This window comes from Anser brachyrhynchus, assembly GCF_964034855.1.
Source record: "Anser brachyrhynchus genome assembly, chromosome: 15".
In the NCBI taxonomy this organism is placed as follows: Eukaryota; Metazoa; Chordata; class Aves; order Anseriformes; family Anatidae; genus Anser; species Anser brachyrhynchus.
Window position 1 is genome coordinate 1,116,181 of NC_137733.1, and position 26,137 is coordinate 1,142,317.

Genomic DNA, 26,137 nt, shown 5'->3' on the forward strand with positions numbered 1-26,137 from the left:
CATTGAAGGCGCTCCTCGCGGAGCCTGGCAGGCACTGCGCCGTCCCTCAGTGACGGGCGGCGGGTAGAGCGCGGCTTTCCCGGGCGGCCCGCCCCGCCTCGACGGGCGTGCATCCCGCTCCCTGCCCGCCCTCGGCGGGCTGCCACAGCCTCCCCCAGGCACCCCTTCCCCTTCTGCCGAGCGGGGGCGGCGGAGCCCCGCACTCACGGCACTGCCTCGGCCGCAGGGGGCGGCGGAGTGGAAACGGGCGGGGAAAAGTTTCTCCCGTGCTCGCCCCGTCCCTCCCTCCCGGGGCGCACACACACACACACGCACGGAGACACCTCTGCCTTCGCAGGCGGCCGAGGGGCACTTTTGAAAATTATTTTCTTTCCACACCCATCCCGCATCTGACATCATTCTGCAGGAGAGAGGGCGGGAGCAGCCGCCGCCGCCGCCAGACGGTTGCACCCGGGCGGAGAGCCGCCGCCGGCCCCCGGCAGTGAGTAGGGCCGGGCCGGGCGGGGGGTGACAGGGGCTGGGGCCCGGCACTGGGGCGGGACGGGACGGGACGGGACGGGGTGGTGTGTGAGGGAAGTGGGGAGACGCTTTGCAACCGGGGGGAGGAAGAAACCGCGACAAAAAATACAAAAATATCATCGGGGGGGTTGTTTACTATGCTGCCGCCCTCCGTCCCGGCCACGGAGCTCGCCCCGGCCGCCCCCCGTGGGGCTATGTGGGGCCGGGCCGGGCCGGGCCGGGCCGGGCCTCCCGAAGTTCGCCGTCTCTCTCCTCAGCTCTCTTTTTTTTTTTTTTCGTCGTTGTTGATGGGATTTGAGTGGAGTTTGCGTGCACTACGATAAGATTTGATTGTTTTTGGCAGCTCACCCCCTCTAGTGGAAGGAGAACACATTTATATATAATTCAGTGCAGATTTCGGTTTATGGCATTTTTGCCAGCACTAGGCGTTTTTCCACTTGAGTCGAGCTACAGGTCCAAAAAGCCATTCTGCTTGTCCCGTTGGTGCTTTCTGCAGCTGTGATGCCCGGCTGACACCTGGGACGTTAACGTGCCAGGTACCAGAGGGGCCGTTCAGCTTCAGCAGTGCGGGCTGCTCGCGGCGCTGGGTATTCAGTCTGAGAGGCCAGCTCCTTGTTTGGACATCTCTGGGATGACTACTGCACAGCTTGCCTTTCCTTGACTTCCCCGGAGCTTGATCAGAGCCTGCTGCCACCGAGAAACCTGCCGCTCGGCCTCTCCATTAAATTCTTGGCACAAATGCTTTGTTCACATGGTGCAGGGAGGTGGTGTGTGTTTTGTTTTGCTTTGCTTTGCTTTTCCCAGCACCTGAGAATACTTTGGAAATGATGAGTAATTACTGCAGTTGAGCATCGTAGAAGTATCTGACTTCATTGAGGTGTGTGGAGAAACCCACGGGATAGCTGTAATCTGCACATTTTGATGTGTAAAATCACATTTTCTTAGAGTTCTTTAGGAGTTTAAGAAATAAACAACTAGGGTTGGCCAGTCTCCATCAAGAAAGAAAAAGCAGCACTTTCTCTTCCCTTACTTTCAGACTCCTTACATCCAGTGCTGGTATGTTAGCTATGTAAAGTAAGCCTTCTTGCCTGCCTGAGCAGATATTTTTGCTGTCAAATGAAAAATACCCTGTAATGACACTTCCATCTGGACCTGCTCTTTGACTTGAATCTTGGAAGCTTTGCTGCCCAGGCAGTGTTGGGCAGTTCAGGAAAAGGGCTGCCGGGACGGATGGCAGGTGGCTGCAGAGGTGGGCAGGCAGTAACCCACACAAGTGGTTCAGCGCAGGGAGAAACCTGAGGCGCCTTCTGCATCCCATTGTGAACTTGTAAAATCAAGCTGGAGAATGGATACCTGGAGGAAGGTTCCTCCTCCGTGCTGAATAAAGATGCGTACAGGTTTTGTCACGTCAGCTGTATGGCTGATGTTGGTTTTATCAAGTAAGCTGCATACCCAGCCAGGCCAGGCTGATTTTGAGGAAACCAGGAATTATTCTGCTAACTGGTTAGCCGTCAACATTAAGTGTGAAAGGAGTGAAATGCATTAATACCATGAAATCTCTTACAAGATGATTGGTTTCTTGTTAGCATACTCCTTCAGGAAAGAAAACAGTCTCTTGATATAATTTCAAATAAAAACAACACAATGCTAGTAGACAAGACACTACTGGTGGTGTATGCTTTATTTGTGGTCTCTGGAAGGAATTCTGTCATAAACACCCAAACAGTGTTGGTTATGTTGTGGATCTGCCAGTGAGGAAAAACAGTGTATGCTATTTGCTTACACAGATTTAAAGCCTTGCTAATAATGGAAGTTGTTCAACAGACAGAGCAGGTCAAGACTGACGGCTGCTCTCGGCCTTCATGTTCTCAGACGAGCTGTTGCAATTCTCAGATGCCATAGTTACTGTTTCTGGCCAACACTGCTTAAAAGAAATCAGCTTAATCTTATACCCACTGCTGGTTAATGGTTGATCGTCCCTTGATTTATTAGTATTTCTTGCTTCCCAGTTGTTTTGTATCTTTCTGTCATTTCCATTTTCATGCCTTTTATTTTGTGGTGTTGTTTGTCTCAAGGTTGTTAACCATCTTGGGTTTGAAGTTCCTACAATGATTAGAAGAATGTTGTACTAATGAGTCCCATATTGGTATTTAGAGGAGCAAGACCTTCCTCTGTGATTGCTAAATATATTAGTTGTAGTCCGTCTCCTTTCATAATGTTGTTTCCCTGTCCATTTAAAAATGAGAGGTATGGCAGCACAAGGAGACTCTTTTTCACTTCTCTGGTTTGTGCTTATTCTGGTTTTGCACTGAGACTTTGTGTTCTATTTGTGTCTTGAACGTCATGTAAGACATGACACCACCACATAAATCACTACAAGAATGCTTTTAATTAGAGATAAGTAGGTCTCTGGGGACAAGGTTTTTATATTGCTAGCCAGCAGATGATGTTCTTTCCAGGTCCTACTGCCACATTCCTGTTGGAAGAAGACCCAGCAGGAAAAGGCACTGTTTTATACAGGAACTAATAAGAAAGAGATTTATTCTGAAGTGTACCAAATACTTTTATATATAAAATTAATGCGATATTTCAACAAAGCCAAATTAGAAAGTAGAAAGGAATGCACACCTTTTATTGAAATCACATTGGTCTCAGAGGGAAAGCAGGGGAAACATAAGCCACGGTGCTAAGGAATTCCATTCATGGAGCTGTTGGAGCTGTTCAACGTTTGTTAGGTTTTGTTTGTTTTTTTTGGATGCTCAAAGCAAACCAGTGATCTTTGTGGTGTGGTCTTGGTATTTACTGTCTTTGTTGAAAGCTTTACTATTTTAGAGAGGAGATAATTTTGTAGCATATATCTCACTATATCAGGTGATGCTCATGACTTCATCAGGAAGATAAGCATCTCAGTTTTTAGAAAATAGATCTTGCTGGGTGGGATTCAAGAGAAAGCCTGATGGCCTGAATTCATCCATCAAAGGAATTATTATTTCTTCACCAAACAGGGAAAATGTAATTACACCTTTTTATTTTGCCTGTGAAGTTTCATGGGCAGGTTTAATGATGGTATGTGCATGCCAGATGAAGCCTCATAATTTGGGCGTGACCTTAAAATACAACCCTCTGGCTGTATAGAGACATTCACAGGAGTCTGTAGGTTGAGCAGAAAGTGGACTGACTCAAGCACCCTTTGGAGATGGCTATAGGATATATATTTGTGGTTTACTTCTCTGGTTCTTAAACGCTACACCTTGTCTGGAACTGCACAGGGTGCAGACAGCAGAGGTGTGCAGTCTGAGCACTCCCTTGGGCGCCCAGTGCAGGCACAGAAGGGGACGCATGCCCTTCTTCCAGGCAGAAGTCCCTGGTGCTGCTGCTGAGCTCTGCAGTTTTCGGGCTCACCTGGGCTCTAAGGCTGGCAGCCCTCAGTCTGTGGAAGCTATAAACCGGCAGCAGCGTAACTCAAACACAGAACCAAGCCAGGCAAGTAAGGGCAGCCCGCCCGGCGCAGGGGGCCCTGGGGTGGATCGCTGTTGGGGCAGGAGGTGGCTGGGCTCTGCTGCCACAGAGCCGTGCACCTGCCGGGTGCAGCTCTGCAGTGAAAATGGTGTTAGGAGTCCTGCTGATGTTCAGGTGGTGATCTTGAAGCTTCCCTTTCCATTGCAACAGTTACAAACTAGCACCTAAAAATGGTGTTCAGAAGTCGATTGCTGGGTTGAGTATTAAATCCAGTCCTATGCCACGGTGTTGCTGTGAGACAAAATAGTAGTAGTGGGGGAAGAGTTTGCTTTCCATTTTATACCCAACTGTTCTACAGTCAATAGAGATGTTATCTTCACACTCCTGATAGATGATGTGTAAACTCTGAAATAACGAAAACCCAAATTTCCCAATACGGTGCTAGTCAGAGCCAAATCCAAACAAGCAGTTTGAAAATTTTACAACAGTGAATGTAACACATTTAATTGCTAGCAATTTCCATAGAGCATCTGCCAAAGTTAAAACAATATCAGCTTTCATTTCTACTGAATTAAACACATTGCTTTCAATCTGGAAAAACAGACCTTTTCTGCCTTTGTTTGTTGGTTAATTAGGTGGAACAACATAAATCACTTGAGCTGTTCTGTTGTATCTGGATTAATCTTTGGATAAGCAGAAGTCTATAGTCAGTAGAGCCCAGGTTCTGAGATCTGATCACATAACTTTGTTAATTCTGGAATTAACGCTGCAGGTGAGGGTTTTGTTTGTTTGCCTTTCTTTTTTTCTTTTCTCTTTTTTTCTTTTCTCTTTTTTTCTTTTCTCTTTTTTTCTTTTCTCTTTTTTTCTTTTCTCTTTTTTTCTTTTCTCTTTTTTTCTTTTCTCTTTTTTTCTTTTCTCTTTTTTTCTTTTCTCTTTTTTTCTTTTCTCTTTTTTTCTTTTCTCTTTTTTTCTTTTCTCTTTTTTTCTTTTCTCTTTTTTTCTTTTCTCTTTTTTTCTTTTCTCTTTTTTTCTTTTCTCTTTTTTTCTTTTCTCTTTTTTTCTTTTCTCTTTTTTTCTTTTCTCTTTTTTTCTTTTCTCTTTTTTTCTTTTCTCTTTTCTTCTTTTCTCTTTTCTTCTTTTCTCTTTTCTTCTCTTTTCTCCTGTTCTCCTGTTCTCCTTTTCTTCTCCTTTCTTTTTTCTTTAATTTTTTTTTTTAATTAGATCAGACAGATGACACATTTAAGCTGTCAACCTGATGAAAAAAGGTCTGGTGTTACATGTGGTCTGTCCCTCCCTGCCCCGATGAGGCAGTGAGTGGGGACAGCCTCAGCACTGAAACGTGGCCACACGGTGTCTCGAGCAGGGGTGAGGCCCGGCCACACCTCAGTTCAGTTACTTGCTGCAGGAACAGGTTCCCAGGCAGCTTCCCACAGCTCAGTAGTTCACTGGAGCACCTGGTCCATGTCCATGTCCCAGCTGCAGGTGGCTGTGTGCTCAGCCTCTGGGCCTGCGGCAGGACGGTGCCAGCAGCCTGCAGTGAGCTCTGCGGCCCCGCACCAGAGCTGCCAGTGCTGGGAGGCAGCAGGGGCCAGTGGAGCACCTTCAGGAAGAGGTACAGGCCTTGCTCTTTGCAGCTTTACCACCCACCCGAGAAATGAATCCTGCCTTAAAGCCGCTTGCATGTTGTCGGTCCCACGGTCGCGTCCTGTGTTACTCCACCGAACAGATATATGCTTGGCTTTGCTCCCAGCAGCACCTGAAGTCTTTGAAGGAAAGGAGGGAATCCAGCAGTGCCAAGGCCATGTGTATCCTGCTAAAGCATGTTGCAGAAAATATGGAGACCCAAACCAGGCTGTTGGGACAACCTTCACAGGTGTACCCAACTGGAGGGACCTCTTGGGTCAGCAGCCTTACTCCCCAGCTAATTCCCACTCCATCACATAATCCCTGTTTGCGAAGGCAGCTCTTCTATTTATTTATTTTTTTATTGCTGTGGTAATTATAATGTTGTTCCAAGAACCTGAGAGCTCTGAGAGTTATAATTTCCATCCTGAATGTGCTCACACCTGATTTATAGCCATTTAGTCTCATCTTTAGGTTACATGGTTCCTTTTCCTTCTGTGTGTATGCCTTGACCTGCAAGCAAGTGCATCGCCAGGCTGTCTTTGTCTTTGGAGATGAACAAGCCAGAACGAGAAGTTCTTGTCTTGTTTGGCTTAGGAGAACTAGCCTGTAGTACTTTGAGACCAGCTTCATTGTTAAGAGGTTTATAATGTATGACACAATTTTGTTTATACTGAAGTGATATCTGGTGCACAACTTTGAGCAAACTGGCTGAACAGAAAGGCTGTATTTAATGCCTGAAATGGGGTGTGTGTGTGTGTGTGTGTTTTCCAAATTTGTAAGTATACAATTAAGCTCTACACATGCACACTTAAAGGTATTTAGTAGTGTTTTTTTGATGGCTCTGTGAAAGAGAAAACATGCATGTGTTGCAAGAGACCCAAACGTATAGTATACTGGCAGTTCCTTCTTTGAAATTACTGCTGGATTTTCTCAATTTTTGCCTCTTGAGAATGGATCTCTTGAACAGAATGCTGCCATGGGGCATCTTTCATTAAAAAGGTTAGCATTTTTCTAAAGGCATGTGATTATTTAAACTGAAGGTGGATGAGCAGATGGTGGAGGGCACAAGCAACAGCCACACAATGGGAATGAGAGGGGAAGTGTAACACTTCCAGGTGTTACAGCCACATACCCTACACTAGTGTGCTTTGTGTTGGACAGGTTAAGTCTGAGATTAGGATTTTAGGGAAAAAGAAGAACGTATTCTTTTCAATCAATTTTTTGATTGACTTGTGAGGAAGGTGCTGGTTTGTGGATCTGTCCACCTGGTATAGATAGCTGGCTTCTATAATTGCAGTTTTTTACCCGCTAAGTTGTCTTCTCAGCACATGGTGGCTGGGACACTTCTCTTCCAGCTCTTGCTGGAGCATTTGAATACATCTATCTTGAGTTTTTTAAGCTCGAGACTTTTTCAGGTTAAGATGTCGAAAGGCTCCTTCTCCCTGTGGGTGCCACTTCCCAGCACTGTGGCAGGGCATTGTGCTAGTGTTTTCCCATAGGCCCTGCCTGTTTTCTTTTGCTCTTCCCACAAAGGCTCCATGGCAGAGCGACTTTGTAGTGCATGCAGCAAGGCCACAGTGAAAGGAGTGGTAGGGCAAGTCTAAACCCGGTCTGAACTTGTTTGCAAATAAATGACCGTCAGAGTTACAGAAGTGGCAGCAGCACTGGCATCCCTAGGTCAAAGCTTTATTAAAAGCATTCCTAAGGAATTAGAAACATCAGTTTCTTTGGTTCTCAGTAGCCAGCAGCTAGATAGCCAGTTTTGCTGCAGTTTTTTTCTTGTTTTTGATTGGAAAGGTATGGGATAGTAGGGTTATAATTTCCCAGACCTCAGAGTTCTGGTTTAATAGCACAGATCTGATGAGGAGGATGTGTTGAGAGTGGAGGAAGTCCAGGGACCTGCCAGGCCTCACTGGCAGACTGGTAAGCACGGTCTGTCCTGCCTTTGGTAGTGGGGTTTCTGAGGAGGAGCTAAGATTTAGCATGAAATAGTTTCATACAGAGCTGAAATGGTGCTTCAGGATCCCCTCACGTGTAGGTCATCAGTAGGCCAAGAATATGAGGTTATTCACTGTAAGTTTACTGTTCTTCAGGCAGTCCCATACAATGGACAAACATCCAACTGCCATAACAAAAGGTTTTATTAAGCTGTAGGTGCACATTTACATTCACCTTGGTGCACGCAAACAGCAGGCCTCAGGGCGTTGGTTTCAAGGCAAGACTTCCTGAAAGAAGTTGGATAAAAACCAGGTCACACCGTATCGTGCCAGTTTGTCTCCAAGCCCCTGTACTTCACTGTAAAATCCAACAAGCTGACTCTCTTAGCTGCTGAGATTGATGGGTTTTAAGATAGCCCACTGCAAGAGCACCAAAAATATAGATCTGGAGAATATCCTGTTTTCCATTTGCCATATTGGCCATTGAATCAAACAGACCAATATTGTAGTCCAAAGAGAACAAACCCTAAAAAATGTTGTGAATTCAACTTTTGTGGTATTGATTTCTTTTCTTTTTTTTTTTTTTTTAACATAACGGCAGTGATTGTATATAGGGAACATTGTTTCATTTCCTTCTGGCTTCCTTGCTTTGTGATGAAGGACTTTGAAAAGTAGCTGGATGTGTAAGGGTCCTTTAAGTCAAGTAACCCATTCTACTACCTACTACTGGAAAAATTACGCTTTCCTGTCCTAACTGTATGGGACACTATCTACAGAGCCAGAGTTCTGAGGTATCTGAGAGCATACATACAAGTTACAAATTACATACAAATCTTCAGTGCATGGACCTAAGGGGATTAATATAAAAATAAGCATTCTGCATCTTTTTAGATTTTAAAAGTTTGCATCTGCCTAGTTCTACAATATCTTCAATTCCCTGAGAACAGAATATGAGCACAAATGGAGAGACTGCTGGTAAACCTGTATTTTTAGCTGCTGAATTACACTTACAAATAAGACTTTAACAAATGAGAAAAATTTTTCTTTGCAGGTTGTACATCTGTGCGCTCTAACAGTAGCAGCTCACTTCATGCACCAGAGAGCTATCAACATGTTTTTCAGAGGTTACCAGCAGCAGAGTCTTTACATGCAGTAAATCTACATGCAGTGTTAGTTTTGTGTTAGACAAATGATCCGATGAGAATTACTCAAATGATGAATTAATGTATGGATACTACCACAGACAGTGAATACGGCCAGAGTGATACAGTCATGGGCCACCAATATTTCATACGCCACTAAAGGTTGAAAATAGAGGTGTAACTGGTATTAGAAGAATTAAGGAAATAATATTCTAGGCATCTCAAGGAGGTTTTAATCCAGTATCACTTGAATGAAAAAGGAGCTGGCAAGAGCAAGCAGTAGGTGTGACTGGAGTTTATATAAGTGGTTTACCAGTAGGTAACCGCATAGTGGTGGCAAGGAAAGGTGGCTGCAGGAGGCTGGTGGCACCTCCTGCATAACAAAGAAATTAACTGGAAAAAAAGGTCGTTAGCAGAGAATCAAGCGTTAAAACCACGCTGTTGTACCCAGTCTTATGTATTGATTGGCTTGGAGAATATTGAAAGGACAAAGTGTAGACGGGAAGTATGAGTTTGAGGATTATTTGCCTTGTTTTAAGGAATGACACTCAGTAAATTGTAGCTTGTAATGTTGGTGTTCCCATTTGTTAAATTAACTTGGGCAGAAGTAATGAAATTGGGGTGAGTTGTTTCAACTGGTATAATTGTCCTCTTGGTGTTAAATTTCCTGAATTTCTTGTCTTTTATGTTGTTTGATATTTAGGCATTAGAGAACTGTTGAAACCCTCAAAGCTTTTGATAGGTTTGCTCTCTGAAGTTACTTCACTTTTGGTTCCAGTTTGGAGAACCACACAAGAAAAACAGAACCCTTTGTATTTGGTAAAAGAAAAAAAAAGTGAAAAAGTTTACTGTGTCCCTCCATTCCTTGTAAACCAGGAAATATTAGGGATGTTTAGAGGCAACGGTACAGGCACAACATGCGCTGACTCCTGAGTTGTGTCTGTGTCATGAGACGCCATGGGATGTGGCAAGAACTCGGAGCAGAATGAAATGCTTATCATGTAAATCCAAACGTCTTATGATGCATCACAAGATGACAAGCTTCTCATGCGACCAGGATACAACCTTTTTCTTCTAGCTTCACAAATACAGTCTTAATTATAGCACCGAGGGGCAGAAGAATTGCTAATTAAGGAGGCTCGCTTTGATTCGGTTTTACAGTGGTGACCTCGAGAAAGTTCAGCCGAATCGAATCCTTACTGACAGCCCAAAGACCTGCTGTGCTGGTTACGAGGAGGAATCTCGGCTCAGAAGGCTGCAGTACGCTGACCTGTTCAGCAGGATCCCCAGCCCCCTCGCTGGGGTGTGTCTGTTCAGCACGCCTGCCATGGGCGACTGGCAGTCTGCGCGCCCAGCGGCCGTCTGCGCTGAGCAGGAGCTGTGCTGTGGGTGCTCGCCCTGCTACGTGCAGGGCCTGGCTGCTTCCAGATTTTCTCCATGTGGGGGCTCAGGTGAAGATGAGACAGAGAAGTCATCTTAGGAAGTGGGAGCAGGAGACAGTGTGGTGGGAGAAGCTCTGGTCTTCTCAATGCACATGAGCATGGGATAAACAGACTGTATGATGTACATGCTTCTCTGGTTGCAAAAGCTAAGGATGCACAAACATGAGAAATAGCCTGGCAGCAAAATGGAACCGCATGGGATGAAATGAAAGCATGGCTTGTGGAGATCACATCTGAACTGGAAAGTAGCGATTAGCCTTCTGCTGAGCTGGCCAAGGCAGAGCTTTCCTTTTTGCTTGCTTGCTGTACTAAACAGCAGAAGAAATTCAAATAGGCATGCCTCTTTGTACTGCTGGACATTAAAGATAAAGTTTATCTTAGAGATAAAATGAAGCTTTTTTTGGAGATGTAGGGGTGGAGCTTGACATAGAGAGGCAAGCCAGTTTTGTAACGTGTTTGCTTACTGCACAGAAACGTTGGGAAGCGTGGACTTGATGCCTTTTTTTTTTAATGCCATGTAGTTCTGTGAGTGTTGTATTGTTTTATCTTGTAAAAATGAACTTGCCTCTGCATGTCTTGAAGGCGCTTAGCCACCTCTTGTAAAATACATCATGCTCTAATACTGAAAGTGGAAATTACTGCTTCCAATACTACTGTATTACTGAAAAAATTAAAGATAACTCCAACTGCTGCATTTATCCTCTCTGCGCAAAAGCAGGCAGCACTAGAGTATTACCCAGGAACAGTTCTTTTGTACTAATTGAAAAAAATGTTTGTTAATATAACTGGCCTTCTGTTTTCAATGTGTTTTATGCAAGTGTCCCGCAACATAACAGCATTTGTGGGAAACCTTATTGCCACAGCAAATCAGGATGTGTTCAGTAGGATTCTCCTAACTTACTCTTCCTGGATTCAGTGGTAGGATGCACTTTTAACTCAGCTGGACCTGTACATTTGGTGCTACCACATACTTTGTGAGGTGGTATTAAATACTGAGTCTTGCAACTGAAGAATTCGTATTGTCATCCAACGTAACTCTTAGCACAATCCCAGCATCTCTTTTTAATGTCAACTGCGATGAAGTAAGTCATATTTTAAGCTCTCTGTTCTCACAGCTTTGCTGGACTTTCCTCCAGTGATGCAGTACAGGGTGTCCTGAAATAGCTGCAGAGTGGCAGGAGAGCAGAGCTGGAGGCGCCTCTGGAGGTCTCCAGTCCGGAGCCCTGCTCCAAGCATGGGGTTGGCTCAGGATGCTCTGGGCCTTGCTTCAGTCAACTTACAAAGATGTCCAAGAATGGAGAACCCCCAGACTCTTGGGCTCAGTTCCAGTACTTGATCGTGCTTATTGAATATGTTAAAGCATTTTTCACGGTTGGATTATTCCTTGTTGTAACTTGTGACTGGTGCCTTAAGTCCTTTTGTCGTGCATGTCTGTGAAGAGTGGCTCCATCACCTCTATTAAAAGACATCTGTAGTGGGTCCAAAAACCTTTTTTGTGTTTGTGTAGAAACTATTAAAATAATTGAAACCAGTTTGGGGAAATATGAATAATATCTTTTGCATCATCCCAGTCTCTGTCCATGCCTCAAGGCATTGTACTTAAAACTTAGAAATACCTTGACTAGAGAGCATCATGCATATCACTTCAAATGATAGAAAGTACAGGTGATTCTACCCAGAAAGCTTTTGATCAACACAAATGCTCTTACCTATAATCAAGCAACTGAAACAGGAAAGATGAGCAACTTAAGAGTAAGAACCCTGGCAGAGCAAGAAGCCTTTTCATAGCAGCATGCACTAGCACTGGTAGGTAGGGCAGTGCTTCCACGTCTGCAAAAAAAGGAAATGAAAAAATACTCCAGAATCCTCTATCACATCACACATCGATACCAAAATTTTGTTTGAAAAGTCTGATCGTTTATATGCATCTTCTCAATATAATTGCCGGTAGATTCTTGTTTATATGTAATACTATGAGGTGCTAGAGCACTGGGATTTAAAAAATGTGTTTTCTGTTCTCATTAGTAACCACTTTTCCTGACTGCATATATTAAATGTAAAAGGTAGGGTTTTAATCTAACCTGAACTGCTGGTGGTTCTGCTGAGCAGAACTGAGCCAAGTTAAACAGCAGAGCAAGCTGATCTGTTCCTGCAGGTACCCTCCATTTTGAGAGAGGGAGGCAAAAAGCAGATGTTGATTTCGCTGCCAGGTGGCACGCTGCTGGCTTGGCTTCGGCAGGCACTCAGGCTGCTGCTAAAAGCTGGAAACAATTGTGAGCCTGAAGAGAACCCTTGAGGAACAGTTAGCAGTGAATAAGAAGCGGAGAGGACTACAGCTAGCATGCAGACTGGGATGCTACCAAAGCATTTTGATAGCAATGAATAATTAAAACACTAAGAATTCTGAATGCAAATGCAAACAGTGTTCTCCAAAATTCTCCATGCAAAAACCTAAAGACATTGTTTGCCAGCTCACAAGAGAGGAAAGGAGCTGCCTGCTTCTAGGAGAGGTACCCAGGCAGGCTGCTCTCAGAGTACCAGGCGAGGAAGAGCTTCTTACTTAGAAAGTAGAAGAATCTTGAATATCCAAAATAAACTTTTAAATCCCAGCTTTGTCTGGGTTGAAGTAGGACTGGTTGCTAATGGGCTGAGAGGTGAAGTCTTTTCTGCCTCGAGAGCAGTCTTTTCGTCCTCGGGATGTGGATACTGTAGGAGCTCCTGCATCAGCACCAGCTGCATCATAGGAGAAAAGGAGAGACTGAAATCTGCAGGTCTTCCTCTGCTCTCCTGGGAGCAAGCAGTGGTTGTCTTGCCTTGGTATGAACGACCTGGAGTTGGTCTGTCTGCTTTCTTTCCCCCGGGGCATTTACGCACGCAATACCTGCGTGCGGTTGCTGTCGCGCTGTGTGCTGGGTAGTTGTAGCAGCTCATGAAAGGAGCCTGGCCAGCAAGCCAGGAGGAAGTGTCTAAAAATGGCTGTTAGGAAGGTTATTCAGAAGAGAAGCATGAAACTACTCTTACTGGCCTTTGTGGTTTTATTTTGTGAAAACAAAACTAAATGCTCTTTCATTTAATCTTGTCTTTATTTGGGAGAAACATACACTGTCTTCTCATCGCCCATACAAGTTTATCCATCCTGTTTGAAACACTTCTGTTTATGGCTGAAAGCAGTAAAACAAAAACATTCAGTTGATTGAAATTAAGTGGATTTTTTTTCTGGGCTGGCAAGTCTTGATTTTGGAAGATTGGTTTTAATTAGGTTACATTTTCTCTGCCTCTCTTAATTCATGACACATCATGTAATAAGATATATTGTTAGCCTTAAAATAATAGAGTGCAATTTGATTCTCTCTCCTTATAGGGCAGATGACTGTTGCATTATTGTCTGCTTAGATACCATCTGTGCAACAAATGAAACTCTGGAAAAAAACTAACCACAAGACAAGAGAGTGCTGTGTGAAGACTAGTACATTTTACGATGAAAATATTTTGATGTGGCATTATACAAAACCACAAAATATCTTCCTTTCCTTCTTCCTTCCTTTCATTCAAGAAAGGCTCGGTAGAGAGCCATGAATGACATTTCTAGAAGCAGAATGCGGCTGGTAGATTCAGAAGATCTTGAGTCATGTGGTGGAATCGGCTCTTTGGAGGAAGTTACCACTTCTGGTTCTTGTTGTGGCTGAAAAGGCAAGTTTAACAGGGAGAAAGTTGGAAGGAGTTGGAAGGATTTGACTAGCTGCTTCCCTTGTTTTAGGATTTGACATGGCTTTCCAATGCAGTCATTCAAATTAGATATAGAAGTAAACTTCTTGGATCATTTTCTCAAAAGCTCTTTAACGTTGTTTGGCTTTTTGCTCGTTAAAACACGGTGCTGCAGTGAAGCGCTATCCTGCAGTGCAGAGGGTGAAGGATTAGTCTGGAACTTCTAGTCTGTATTTAGCGTGTTTATATGCTGTTATCTTTTTGTTAAAGTTTTGCAGAGTAGTTGTATTTTGGACTGATGAGAGTGCCTGTGGAGCTGCTATTCTCTTCAAAAATGCTGTCAAAGTAGTCCTTTTATTTGGTTAAATTCTCCATCTGCATTACTTGCAGTACGTGTAGTTCGTGAGTGTAGCACACGGCAGTAGGGGAGAGAGGGTTAGACATGAAAAGAAAATAAGTCCTAAAATAACTGCCTTTTCTTACGCGTATTTAGTGTGTTGCATGGATACGATCATTTGACATACAAGAAAATTTCAAAAGCTGAGGAAGTGGAGAAACATACATTAATGTATTGATGAGTGATAACATGCAGATAGTGCCACAGGTGGTACACATTAAATACAAAGAAAATATCTGCAAGACTGGGGATTCTTTGTAGAATATTGCATATGATAATTGTTAAGAATTTGTATACAATAAGAAAAAGATAACGGATATGCCGAGCAGTTGCATATTCTTATCTGTCGATAACTAGTTTGCCATAACTATTTGTTGTCTGTCCATAGATTTCCTGGGGATTCCATGTCAAAAAAAGTTCCCTTGTGCCTAAGATTTATTTATTTTTTTTTCATTCGAGATGTGAAATGGGCTATATAAGGTAAGAAGATAATAGGGGCACTAGAGAGAGTATTAAGTTACTGAACATGAAATAACTAACTGGATTGTTATGCTGCTAACTGATTTATTCCGCTATATCTGTCCGAGCAATTTATTGGAGAAAATGGTAGCCCTAAGTCATTCACCAGTGGGTAAAACTTGTGACTGTATGAACAAAGGACAACCTGTGTGAAGCCTAAGGTACAACACAGCTGTTCCTACGCGTAGGAGGTAGTTCTTGACACACTTAATTTTGTTCTACCAGCATCCTATTGAAATCTGCAGTTCTTCCTACTTTGAAAGCATGGTCAAAACAGGACCTTACTAAAGCCAGTGAAATTCTGGCATCAAATGAAAATGAGGCGATAGTTTGAAAAGTACTTCTCTAAAAGTCAACATGAAGGAGTGTTTTATACCCTTGCTGGAGAAGCTTGCAGAAAGTTCTCTGTTTACTCACTGCAGCCATCTCACTGGCATGTTACAAAATGCACCTCTTGGCTTCACTTCAAGTTGCGCTTCGTCTTAACACCACTGGTGCTGGCTACTTATCACAGGTAACAAACCGAAAGCTGTAACGCTGATGTAAAGACTGATTAAGTGAAATCTTGTGCCTCTGGAGATGAAATGCCTACGATGTTCTGAACTCTTTAACAGCATCAAACGCACTCGTGATGACCTTGCCCACTCATAGTCACTGCGAAATAGTGTAATGACAGGTTGAGCAGTTAACAGCTTTTAAAGAATGATCATCTATGCTCTTTTTTTTTTTTTTTTTAAACAGATTTATCTTGGACTGAAGTCTCCTCAGCTCAAGGATGCTGATTCTTCTGGCTTTCATTATTGTGTTTCACATAACCTCAGCAGCACTGTTGTTCATCTCAACTATTGACAATGTACGTGTCATTTATTCTCTTTGTCCTTCAGACACCCAGGTTTTTCTTTGCTTTATACCATGTACTCTTACTTACAGAATTTCAGGTTATTTTCTAGGTATGTTTTGAATCTTATAAGTCTTCCACCAACCTGGTAGAAGAACAAAACCATATTTAAGAAAAAAAACATCTATTCCCGAGGTTTGTTCTTGTGTAACACTTAAAATCATGCAACTAACTAAAGAGGTGGCTGCTTTTCTTCAAACCAGCCTCAGATGAGGATAATTTCAGACATGAATTTAACTGTCTCTATCCACTTGAAGCAATTTCAGCACAAAGTTTTTGAATCATGCAGCTTTCTTTTCAAATTTCCTTTTTATTTTTGTGACCAGAAAGAATTTATCTTCCAATATTTATATCTAGCTCTCAATCTGAATGGCCTCTTTCTAAAGCACAATGATTGGTCCTCTTAACGGTGCACTGGAGTCTTTCTTTCTTTAAGAGATTCAGTGAATGCTTGACAGAAAAATTGTCTGCTTGAAATACTTTACCTTACTCACTGAAGCTGGTTTGAATCCCAGTCTTTCCAGACACTGTGCTCTAAGTAAAATGATGTATTAGCCACAACTTTGTATTGCAAAATTGTACAGACTGAGATGTTATATTTCAGTCAGGTGGTTGATTGGGTACACTGAAGTAGGTCATTAACTGAGCACTAAAACCAGGTCATCTTAACCTGCTCCTTTGAATATTTAAAAAGCTAGGACAGTGGACAAGTGAATTATTCTTAGTTCAGGTCTGCTACATTAAAAAAACAAAACAACAATAACAACAACAAAAAATTGTTACAGAAATACAAACCCATGCACTCTGCTTTGTGTCATTAACTACTTTTAAACAACTGCAAACTTAAACTGTGTAACTACCTCCTATTACATTATATCACCTTCACAGGTTTTGTCATGAAAATCATTTTGAAAGGATTAAAAAGCATTCAAAGCGGAAAAAATCATATATGAATATATTGGACTAAGATCAATCACTTGGACTGAAAAAAAATAAAAATGGCTTAGTACATCTAGAGGAAGTAATGCTTTTTCCTAAAGCCAGTAATCCAGTGTTACTATGACACATGTGGCTGCTGTCATAATACGCTAGTGTCTTTATTAGTGTATTGTTTGCTAAGCTGCATGGTATTCTGTGAGGTTTCTGGAATGTCTGCATAAGCAGCAGATGCTACCAGGAGTCATATTTAAAAGTCATATTTTTCCAAATCTAGTCAAAACAAAGGCCTGGGTAGCTATTGGAACTGGAATGGATTTCCTGAGGAAATGCCACTTGTGTGGAGTGCTTGCAGCATTTCCCAGGCTACCGTAAAAATCTGTTCAGTCACCGTAGTTCTATTTTGCATTAAATGTTTAAACACCAAACCAGAAATACCACAGGGAGATCTTAATTTGTCACTGCCAGTCAGATGCCATAGTCTATGGACTGCATTTGCACATTGCCAGCACAGCTACATTAAGTTGAGATTAGCTCATGTCAGTGCCAGGAACCAGAAAATTTATAAACAGGGCTTCTGTTTCACCTGTGTATTACCCTGCTATTTCCCAACCCTTTAAAGAGCTGTGCATCCCAAACAGGGTATTACGGATGAACAAAGCATCCTTGTCTAGATATCTTAAGGAGCGAGCAGTCACCAAACATCCAAGATTTCTGTCTAAACATAGAAAATCCCTTGTGCTTCAGGATTGCCATCTTTTTCTTTTTTTTTTTTTTTTTACCTTACACAGCTCTAAAATGAAAATGATACATAAATAAGGAAATACTCTTTATTCCAAAATACCTAATAAATAAATATGGAAAGCTCAAAGTTGTCTGAATTGTCTGGCTTTAAATTCCTCATGTTCAAACAGATAGCAACTGATGCAGCCTTTAGTTTCTTGGTCAGTAGATGACTCAGCATCAAATTTATCAGGAAACATGTAGAAAGACCTCTGATACCTTTTCTCTGCTTGTTACTCCCCAAATCCAGGTCTCAAACAGGGGCACTGAAGCTTTCAGTTCTTTACTGGGAACACAAACTTATTTTCTAACTCCTGAAGTTGTTGGCTTCCCCTCCCATCTAAAGATACAGAAGAGTAACACCTTTCTTGCCCTCACTTTCTTGAGACCTAGCCTGTATGAATGCTTTTAAGCACTTTAGAATTGAAATTTAGTTTAATGGTTAAGTAGCAAAATGAACATTGTTCCAGTTGATGCATCTGATCAGGAGCCACTCGGATAACTAAGGAGGGAGGGTTTTTTGTTTTGTAACATTTCCCCCCCACCACCCCTAATTTTTATTTATGTATTTATTTTTGTGTAAGAGCCCTTTGCTTTTATTTTGCAGGCCTGGTGGGTAGGAGATAATTTTTCTACAGATGTCTGGAGAATGTGTACCACAAACACTAGCACCTGCAGAGCTATAACTGATCAGTTCAGAGGTGAGTATTTCTCCATGTGTATGTCTCAGTTCCATTAATGGAAGATTGGTAAAATCACTGCAAAGTAATACATTTGTTCAAAAAATTGCATATGCTAACTGCTCCTGTTTTCTAAAATCTTTAGTAGCAGCTTTTTGGAAAAGCCAACTATTGCAACAGTTTCTGTAAGAGGAAAACAGAAGAAACTGTAGCCCAGTACAAGAGAGTAAACACAAACAATTGTGAATGAGTGCCAAAGTACTCTTAAAATACTAGATCAGGTAAAAACAGTGAAGTCATCTGAAAGTGGCTCTGCAGTGATAGAATTTGCCTCTCAGCCTCTAGCTTTGAAAGAAGAACATAAAAGAGTACTGTCTGCTTTACAGGGATGGGAGGAAACTAAGACCATAATCTGAAATTTTAACAAAGATAAATTAACACATAGCACAGCCTAACTTACCCTGCTTCACCAAAATAAATATTTTTTTATTCTCAAGTGCTACATTTGCTGCATTCCCACACTTTCAGTCTTTGTGTATATTAATGAAGTAGATGAAGAGCCATGTAACCTTAAAGTAACTTGGCTGCCTAAATGTCAAATTGGCTTAGGGTATATCCATACTGCAGTGAGACAATCCTGCTATGCACAGGCCTATCTAAAGTAACGTGAATTACCCCACGCTTGGGGTAGGTTTGATGTCTGTATTACTATGCATTCATTGAAATTAGGTACCAGAACTAGGTAGATTAAATGTAGCTCAGGTATGTCTGCTGTTCACAGACATGCTGACTGCAGCATAGCTATGCTAAAGCGGAGGTGCTACAAGCAGCTTATCTCTGCAGTTTGGCTTGTCCATATCATTGCAGCCAAGTTACACAAACTAACTGCATGTAGTTAAAATTTTATTGGTCACTTTAGCTCCTAGTTATAAAGGATGATTGGCAGGAGGAAAAACCTGTGAGGAATCTTTTGTGCTGAGAGTGGCTCTCACGTCTGGATACTTCTTATGGAATAGAGCTGTCTCCAGCTCTGGTGAGAGGCCTGGTTCTGTAGCTGTAAGTCATCGTGGACACCTGGCACTTACACTGTGTTTTTAGTATATAGAGGGTAGCGAAGGATGCGGTATGTGAGAATTAGTCTCTCTGGTGTTTTATTCAGAATTATAAAAAGCTTTTAAGTCTTTAATCCACTGGCTGTATTAATACCAAGAAAGCAGAGAAGGGCCCTCCTAGGCAACACATGCCCACCTGATTTGCTATATGTGCTGAACTCCTGTTTAGAGAACATAGCTCTGCCCCTCTGCTCATCGCAGTTGTAGGCAAAGAGAGAGACTGTGTTTTTAACCAAGACTGCTTTTGTTTTTCAGAGTATCAATCAATTCAGGCTGTTCAGGCCTCCATGATCCTGTCTACTATTTTCTGTTGCGTGGCATTTCTGGTTTTCATTCTTCAACTCTTCCGTCTAAAGCAAGGAGAAAGATTTGTGTTAACCTCTATTATCCAGCTCCTGTCATGTGAGTGATTTTGCAACACTTGTGAATTTAACGATTACATGAAAGTAGGAAAGGGAAAGGGAAAAAGGTTTCGAAAAGAATGAGCTGCATGAGAAATCTGTAGGGCTCTGGAGGTCATATATTGTCCTGCATATTTGTTAAAAATGGAACTGCTCCATTCTGTACTATTTAGTCAGTTAAAACAAGGATAATATCACAGCTCAGAAGTCATTTAAATTTTGAAGGGAAAATATCTAAGATTCTGAACATCTTGGTAAAATTGAATAACTCTGCAATTGTTATAGACAGGTTCTTCCTTCATTTTTGTTAGTCCTTAAAACTATCTAGATGTTTAGAATCATTTTGTGTTCTTTGCAAATGACATGAATACACAACAGCACTTCACATTTAGTCCCTGCCAAAGAAACTGAAAATGTGTCCTGAAATGCTCCCACTTTAGTTTGAGAATGGAAAATAAGTGTTTGCAGAAAAGGACACTGGTGGAAGTCAGTGAATAGTTATTATGCATATTGACAGTATCCAAGGTTACTAAATTTTGCTGTTTTATTTCTCCTCTAGGTCTGTGTGTTATGATTGCAGCTTCCATTTATACAGATAGGCATGAAGAACTGCACAAGAGCAATGAATATATCCCTGAAGTTTCTGAAGGCCAATATGGCTATTCCTTCGTCTTAGCCTGGATTGCATTTGCCTTTACTCTGATCAGCGGCATTATGTACCTAATATTAAGGAAGCGTAAATAAATGTCAGCAGCTAGTTATTTCTGTCACTACAGTACAAAACCAAATTCCAATAACCATTTTGTATATAATCATTTACATGGTTTTGTAGTAAAGGTATTGTTTCTCTAAAAATGTACTGTGTTCTTGATATGAAACAGAATACAAAAAAATGGCAGGTTTAATGGAATGCCTGGCACCAACAGGTCGGGGCTGAGCAAGACAGAGCCAAGGTGTTTTTTTTTTCTGATTTTTTTTTAAACATATGTCATCATCATCAATGGCTTTCCGTTTACTAGGCATTAACAGTTTGTTCTTGGCCTCTGCCAGATTACAAATAAAACCTCTGCAAATTAATTTGTAAGCAATATGCTAACCCTATTCCTGGCCCAGATCTAGCCCTTTGGGATGGGAAAAATATAGGGGAGTCAAAAATTAGGCCAAGATCACAGTGCAAAAGCAAACAATTTTAAAAGCCCAAAACTGCAATCAGCATGCCTGTTCTAGCAGAGGACTAGTGTTCTGCTATTTATAATGTGCAGTAAGTGTCATTGAGCTTTTATTAAAACCACTTGCTTTGCAAAAGTAAACAACTCTTTTTTGTACTCCAGCAAATCATTCTCTTGATTCTCCTTCACATTTAATTTAAGCATACAGAGCCTTTGGCAGAAGTTACCAACAAATGCAGTGTACAACTTGGGACTGGAGTAGTCTGAGCAGTAAGAGATACGCCACTCAAGTTCTATATCCCTCTATTTTTGCATTGTACAGTCTTTCTGGGAGGAAAAAAAAAAAAGAAAAAACAGCCAAACTCAACATGTTTATTACCACTGGGCTTTGGTTAGATAGTAATTTCCTGGCTAGTATATCATTTACAAAAGCCTTCCCTGAGTCTGCCCACTAAGAAATTGGCCTTTACAAATTTAATTCTAAATTCTTTTGTGGATTTTACTCGAAAAGGAAAGAAATCAGTGTAATAGTTTTGTTTATGAGTTCCAGGATAGTTTTTCAAAATAAAACGACTTGGCAATTTTTACTTCTCAATAACTTTGTGAGAGAAATCTCTGCTGTAATAGCAGGCTTAACTGTTCAGCAGTATAATACTAGCTTTGGCTGATGGTGATTTCAGAGTTTGGAGACCAAGGTGGAGAATGAATGAAGTGGCTTTTTCTGGTTAGTCACAGCTTTGATGTTTAAATACAGATTTGACTTTGTAAAAGCACTAACCATGTATTTACTTCAGTATGTTCTCTACAGCTGGCCCAGTACACAGGCAATACAAAATAAATAGGTTTTGAATGAGGTTTTACACTTAATACAGAATAAAGTTGCTATTACAAAATAGCGTAGCTCTCTTAAAGTTGATAACTTACCCTGTTATACATCAGCTGATGGTCTACCCATTCCTGCAGATAATTCATCCTTGATTTCTCACGGAGTAAAAGTTCAGGTACAAAACTGAACCATTATAGGAATGGTCTCCAACACGACTAATAGGTCATATCGTTCCATCTCAATTCCTTGAACATCCTAAAATGCTTTGACATGTAATACTTATCTTAGGGAGCAAAGAAAGCCCAACAAGACTGGTAAGAAATTAGACCAGTAAGTAGAAGAGCAAGTAAAAGTAATAGTAGTTTAAAAAAAAATGCAATAAATCAGTCTGAGCAAAATGCATTCTCACCAGTCTAGCATGACACTAGTATTTTGTCAGTTTTTCTTTCCCTCTTAGTGTGAACACTCTGAATTTCAAGCATTACTACCCTACTTTTTTAAAAAGTGTTTCTACAGTTTGCTGAATACATTTCAGATTCAAAGCCTGAATTTTGCTAGCAAGCAGAATTTGTTTTAAATAAACAGATGTAGGTTTAAGGCTAAGAGTAGATAGAGTATAAGCTAGACATTTTGCTAGTCTTATTCAAACATGAAATAGTATGCAAAAATTCTAAAGCAAATAGGGATTAAAACTTTTGTATCTAGAATATAGTTCTATAAAACTATAAGTTAAGCTAATATGACATTGACTTGAAGAGATGCGTCTTCAGTTTCTTGCCTTGATAATGCTTAGGTCATTTATAGAGTGAATATTTAAAATAAAGATGTATATATACCTGAACTCAGCTTCAACTGTAAAAGTGCAGTCCCTTTAGTTAGAAATGAAAACCGCGCTCACTGTAGCATACGAACAGCAGCATATACGTGATTCCACATAGAACAGATGTGAATGTTCTGAGTACCAAGAAAACGCCAAAAACCTCGGACTAGAGTCTTAATAGGATAAATATACTTCAGGATATTCTTTCTACCTGACATGCCTTTAAAATATACAGTTTTCTATGCTCTATATATTCTGAAGCTGTACATGAAAATAAAGTTAAAACAAATTATTGTACTGTAATAGCAAGCTAGATACGTTTAGCAGTTTGACGTTGTTTTTAAGCTTGGGATATATTTACACAGTGCTGGATGAGAAATAGTTAAGTATTTGTGTGAACAGGTAAAATTAAATTCTTCCTGCCTGTACTAGAACCACAAGCTGGTTATTTTTGTCCTTTGTTGAAGGCCTTTCAGGGTAAGCAGAGAAAACATTAGTGTATTGAACCATGTAAATGCATGGTCCCACAAGAATAGCTATTGAATAATGCAACATCCACACATGCTGTGATAGGGAGATTACTTGTAAACTCTCTTTTCCTCATTTGCAGAAACAGCTGTGCATTTAAGCTTATTTTGAGTGCCTTGACTATGTGAGAGATGTTAGAAACAAGCCAGTGCTTCTGTATCTGCTGCAGTCCAAGCTTCGGGTTTGCACTGAAATGACAGAAGTAGAGATGGGTTTCTATAGATTGTTCTCAAGCAAACCCTGCTTCCCTCCCCGCAACTCCACAGAAACAATTTCCCAAACCTCATAAAACTTTCAGCATTCTAATCATAGTGAACAAAAGGGAGAAGTCCAAACTATTAGATTATTACCTAGCAGTTGCGAATCCACCTTGACATTTTTGGCCTCACAAGACTCAAAACTCACTGCAAGTAAGAATATAGTATTTAATACTGGAACAATAGAAGACCAGTTCATAAGGTAGTCCAGGACTAATAGAGAGGCGTTATAGATTACCACAGAATGATTTGTAATCTCCATGTATTTTTTTTTAATCGAATGACAAATTAGTACTTCTTTGGGTGATAACCTGTGAGCAAGCCACTGGAAGTGGCAAAGCCCTTGTTTTGCCTGTTTTCTTCCAACGTGATGCAGAACTACTATTGAGGTTTTCATGGAGAAGACACAAATTGTAACTGGGTAGGGGAGCACACTTTGGATCAATTTCCGTAAGTGTCCATGACAGCAGTTGCACATAGGCCTCTTCTAGTTTCAGGATTCTGAGGAGGAGCAGTTTTGCGGGTTTTCAGCAAGCTCTGGAGAAGGAGGGATCCTTGGCAGTGGAGGTAGATGTGGAAATTGCTTGAAAGTCTAGGCACCAAAACAAAAGCAGTTGTTATTTAAACAACAACAATAAGCCAAATGCGCTGATTTTTATTCACACAAGCTTGCCTTCACGTAAATATATAAACTTCTGAATTATTACTGTCTATAGTTTCCAAGCTAACAAGTGTTAGAGATTACCTCATGTTTGTGTATTAACATTCAGAAACCAAATGTCAGCAACATGCTATCTGCCCAGTAGGTCTTTACTTGAAGTAGAAAATACTCCTTGCATGCTCGTAATAACAACTTAGGAAAAAAAAAACACAACAACTTGTGTGCTATTGAAGGGAGTGCCTTACATCTAGAGGGATATTTGTTTACCTTGGATCATTACTAACTAACTGAATTTCTGGACCTTTCCCCCCTTAATAAATTCAGCCAAAAAACCACAAACCTGTGCATGTACATAGTCACTTAGTTTTAAAACAGGTGTACCTTGCATGGCTGAGTAAACCAGCAGGTGCTGTAACAAAATTAAACTATTATTATCATTTTCAACACATATGAAACAATCCTGATGATGTCTGGACTGTATCATGCAGTGCAGATGTTGTTTTATTTTACTGCTGTTGCTTGGAGAAGAAAGCTTGTGTTCTATTTCTCTTCCAAAGCAAACAAAAAAACAACAACAAAAACCACCACTACCAAAAAAGTGAAACTGTATTTTTAAGATTCAAGTCAGTAAATTTGAATCAAAACCAAATACCCGAGAAAAAAAAAAAGAAAAAAAAAGAAAAGGAAAAAAAAGGAAAAAAAAGGAAAAAAAAAGGAAAAGCAGCTGTGTTACTGTCATAAATGCTAAGGTTCAGAAAACTTCATTCAAACCAAATATGCACACATTAATACAAAGGACAAAGTAGGAATATAATGCCTGTGTTCACTGCTTCACAGATTCAACGTTTTTAACATATTATAGGCAAGAGGTAAAATAAAAAAGGTACTATATTCTCTCTTTTTTTTAATATGTTACTTTACATAGTTTCATTTACTTTTTAGTAAAATATTTTCAGCAGAAAAAGTCTTATCCATGATTAAATATCTGTGTTGAAGAATTTAAACTGTTTTGCTCATAGAGTAAAAATTTAAATCCTGTTAGCAACTAATGTTTTAACACATTTTTAGTCATGACAAATTCAAAGGAGGGAGAAGCAGAGGGGGGAAGAGGAAATGAGAAAGATAAGTGGGACAAGTTTTGGGGTTAGGATTTTTTTTGTGGGTTTATTTCTAGCCATAGTACCTCCTAGCATTACTTACTTGCCTGCTTCTGTCAAAGTTTTTACTATTCTTTTAGCGTTACAATAGAGCCTCCTCGTGGTGAAAGAACAGCCCACTCTTTCAAAGCCCAACTGTTTAAACACCATTCCTTTCCCATTTGTGAAAATGTCTTTTAATATGCCATCCAGTTCTAAAGCATACTGCAGTACGCAAATACACAATTAATACCATACTAAATTTGAGTAAACTCATTTGATTTTGAGAGTAACTCATCTGATACTTGTTCTCTCAGCTTTAGGAACCCTTAACTTAGGCACACTGGCTTTGAATTCCATTACTTTGATAAAAATTTCTAATCTTTTTCTCTTTGCCCTGCAAACAAGAAGCAAGCTTTAAATAGTATTTTTCTAACCCAATAAACTATCATAAGACAGCTTTAATATACAAAGTAAGGATTTTAACAATGATTTTTCTTCACAGGTTGTGACTTTTTCCCTGTTGTGAGAAGTGTCAATTTCAGGCTAAGATTCCTATCTTTACAAATCAATCCACCAAGCAAAAATTTCTTCAAACTGGAAGACTGCTTAGTCTTAGAGAACAATAATCTAGCTGGACTAAACTGTAAGTGAAACAGAATGAGTCATCCTGAATCCATGTAACCACTGATTTTCATCTTCCAATCTTATAGATACTAGATGGATACTACTTCATCCCATACAGAATTAACTACAAATTTCTTCCACCAGCAAAACAGCTTTCAAAATGTTCTCAAAGATATATATATACCTGTTATCAAAGCTGTGAAACCAACTAAAAGACACAATACAGATGTGTCAGTTTATAGAAATTATATTTTTTCAAGTAATATAGCAGTTCTCAAGTGGATTCAATAACATTTGTTTAGATTTTTCACATCACTGGATTTAAAAATTATTCTAATATGGAATGTGCTCAGTAGTGATTGCAAAGAATCAGGACTCGATTTAAAATTAGCACAAAACAAAACCACCAAAAATTAGGCCTAGCTTCACCAGAAGTACTTAACTGATACATGTTCATAGCAAGAATGAGAATCAGTTCCTATTATGCCCAGAACAAGCCTACACTTAGCTGGATGAAGAACAAGAGTCACTTTTGTTTATACTCAACACTATCCTTT

At 40.6% G+C, this 26,137-nt stretch overlaps 2 protein-coding genes and 1 long non-coding RNA gene across 19 annotated transcripts in view; 1 reads left to right on the top strand and 2 right to left on the bottom strand.

Annotated features, from left to right (window-relative positions):
* Nucleotides 1-142, bottom strand: part of LOC308178402 — an 88,241-nt gene extending 88,099 nt beyond the window's left edge. For all 9 annotated transcript variants that reach the window (XR_013939726.1, XR_013939727.1, XR_013939728.1 and 6 more), the window contains exon 1: nucleotides 1-142. This is a non-coding gene — a long non-coding RNA (uncharacterized lncRNA).
* On the top strand, nucleotides 60-24,537 carry EMP2 (epithelial membrane protein 2). 2 transcript variants are annotated; one of them, XM_080556970.1, is made up of 5 exons: nucleotides 60-481; nucleotides 15,488-15,599; nucleotides 17,971-18,064; nucleotides 19,411-19,557; nucleotides 20,116-24,537. In XM_080556970.1, the coding sequence occupies exons 2-5, from the start codon at nucleotides 15,522-15,524 to the stop codon at nucleotides 20,298-20,300; spliced, it is 504 nt and encodes a 167-aa protein (XP_080413096.1). In that variant the 5' UTR covers nucleotides 60-481; nucleotides 15,488-15,521; the 3' UTR covers nucleotides 20,301-24,537. The 2 variants fall into 2 exon arrangements, with proteins under 2 accessions (XP_080413096.1, XP_080413097.1); XM_080556971.1 differs by lacking the exon at nucleotides 60-481 and adding an exon at nucleotides 13,541-13,815.
* The window catches only part of ATF7IP2 (activating transcription factor 7 interacting protein 2), a 17,419-nt gene continuing 12,572 nt past the window's right edge, over nucleotides 21,291-26,137 (bottom strand). For 7 of the 8 annotated variants that reach the window (XM_080556958.1, XM_080556959.1, XM_080556961.1 and 4 more), the window contains one exon: nucleotides 21,291-23,748. In XM_080556958.1, coding sequence (XP_080413084.1) covers nucleotides 23,684-23,748 — 65 coding nt within the window. In that variant the 3' untranslated portion in view covers nucleotides 21,291-23,683. The remainder of the gene's footprint in view (nucleotides 23,749-26,137) is intronic. The other variant, XR_013939725.1, reaches the window with a different exon arrangement.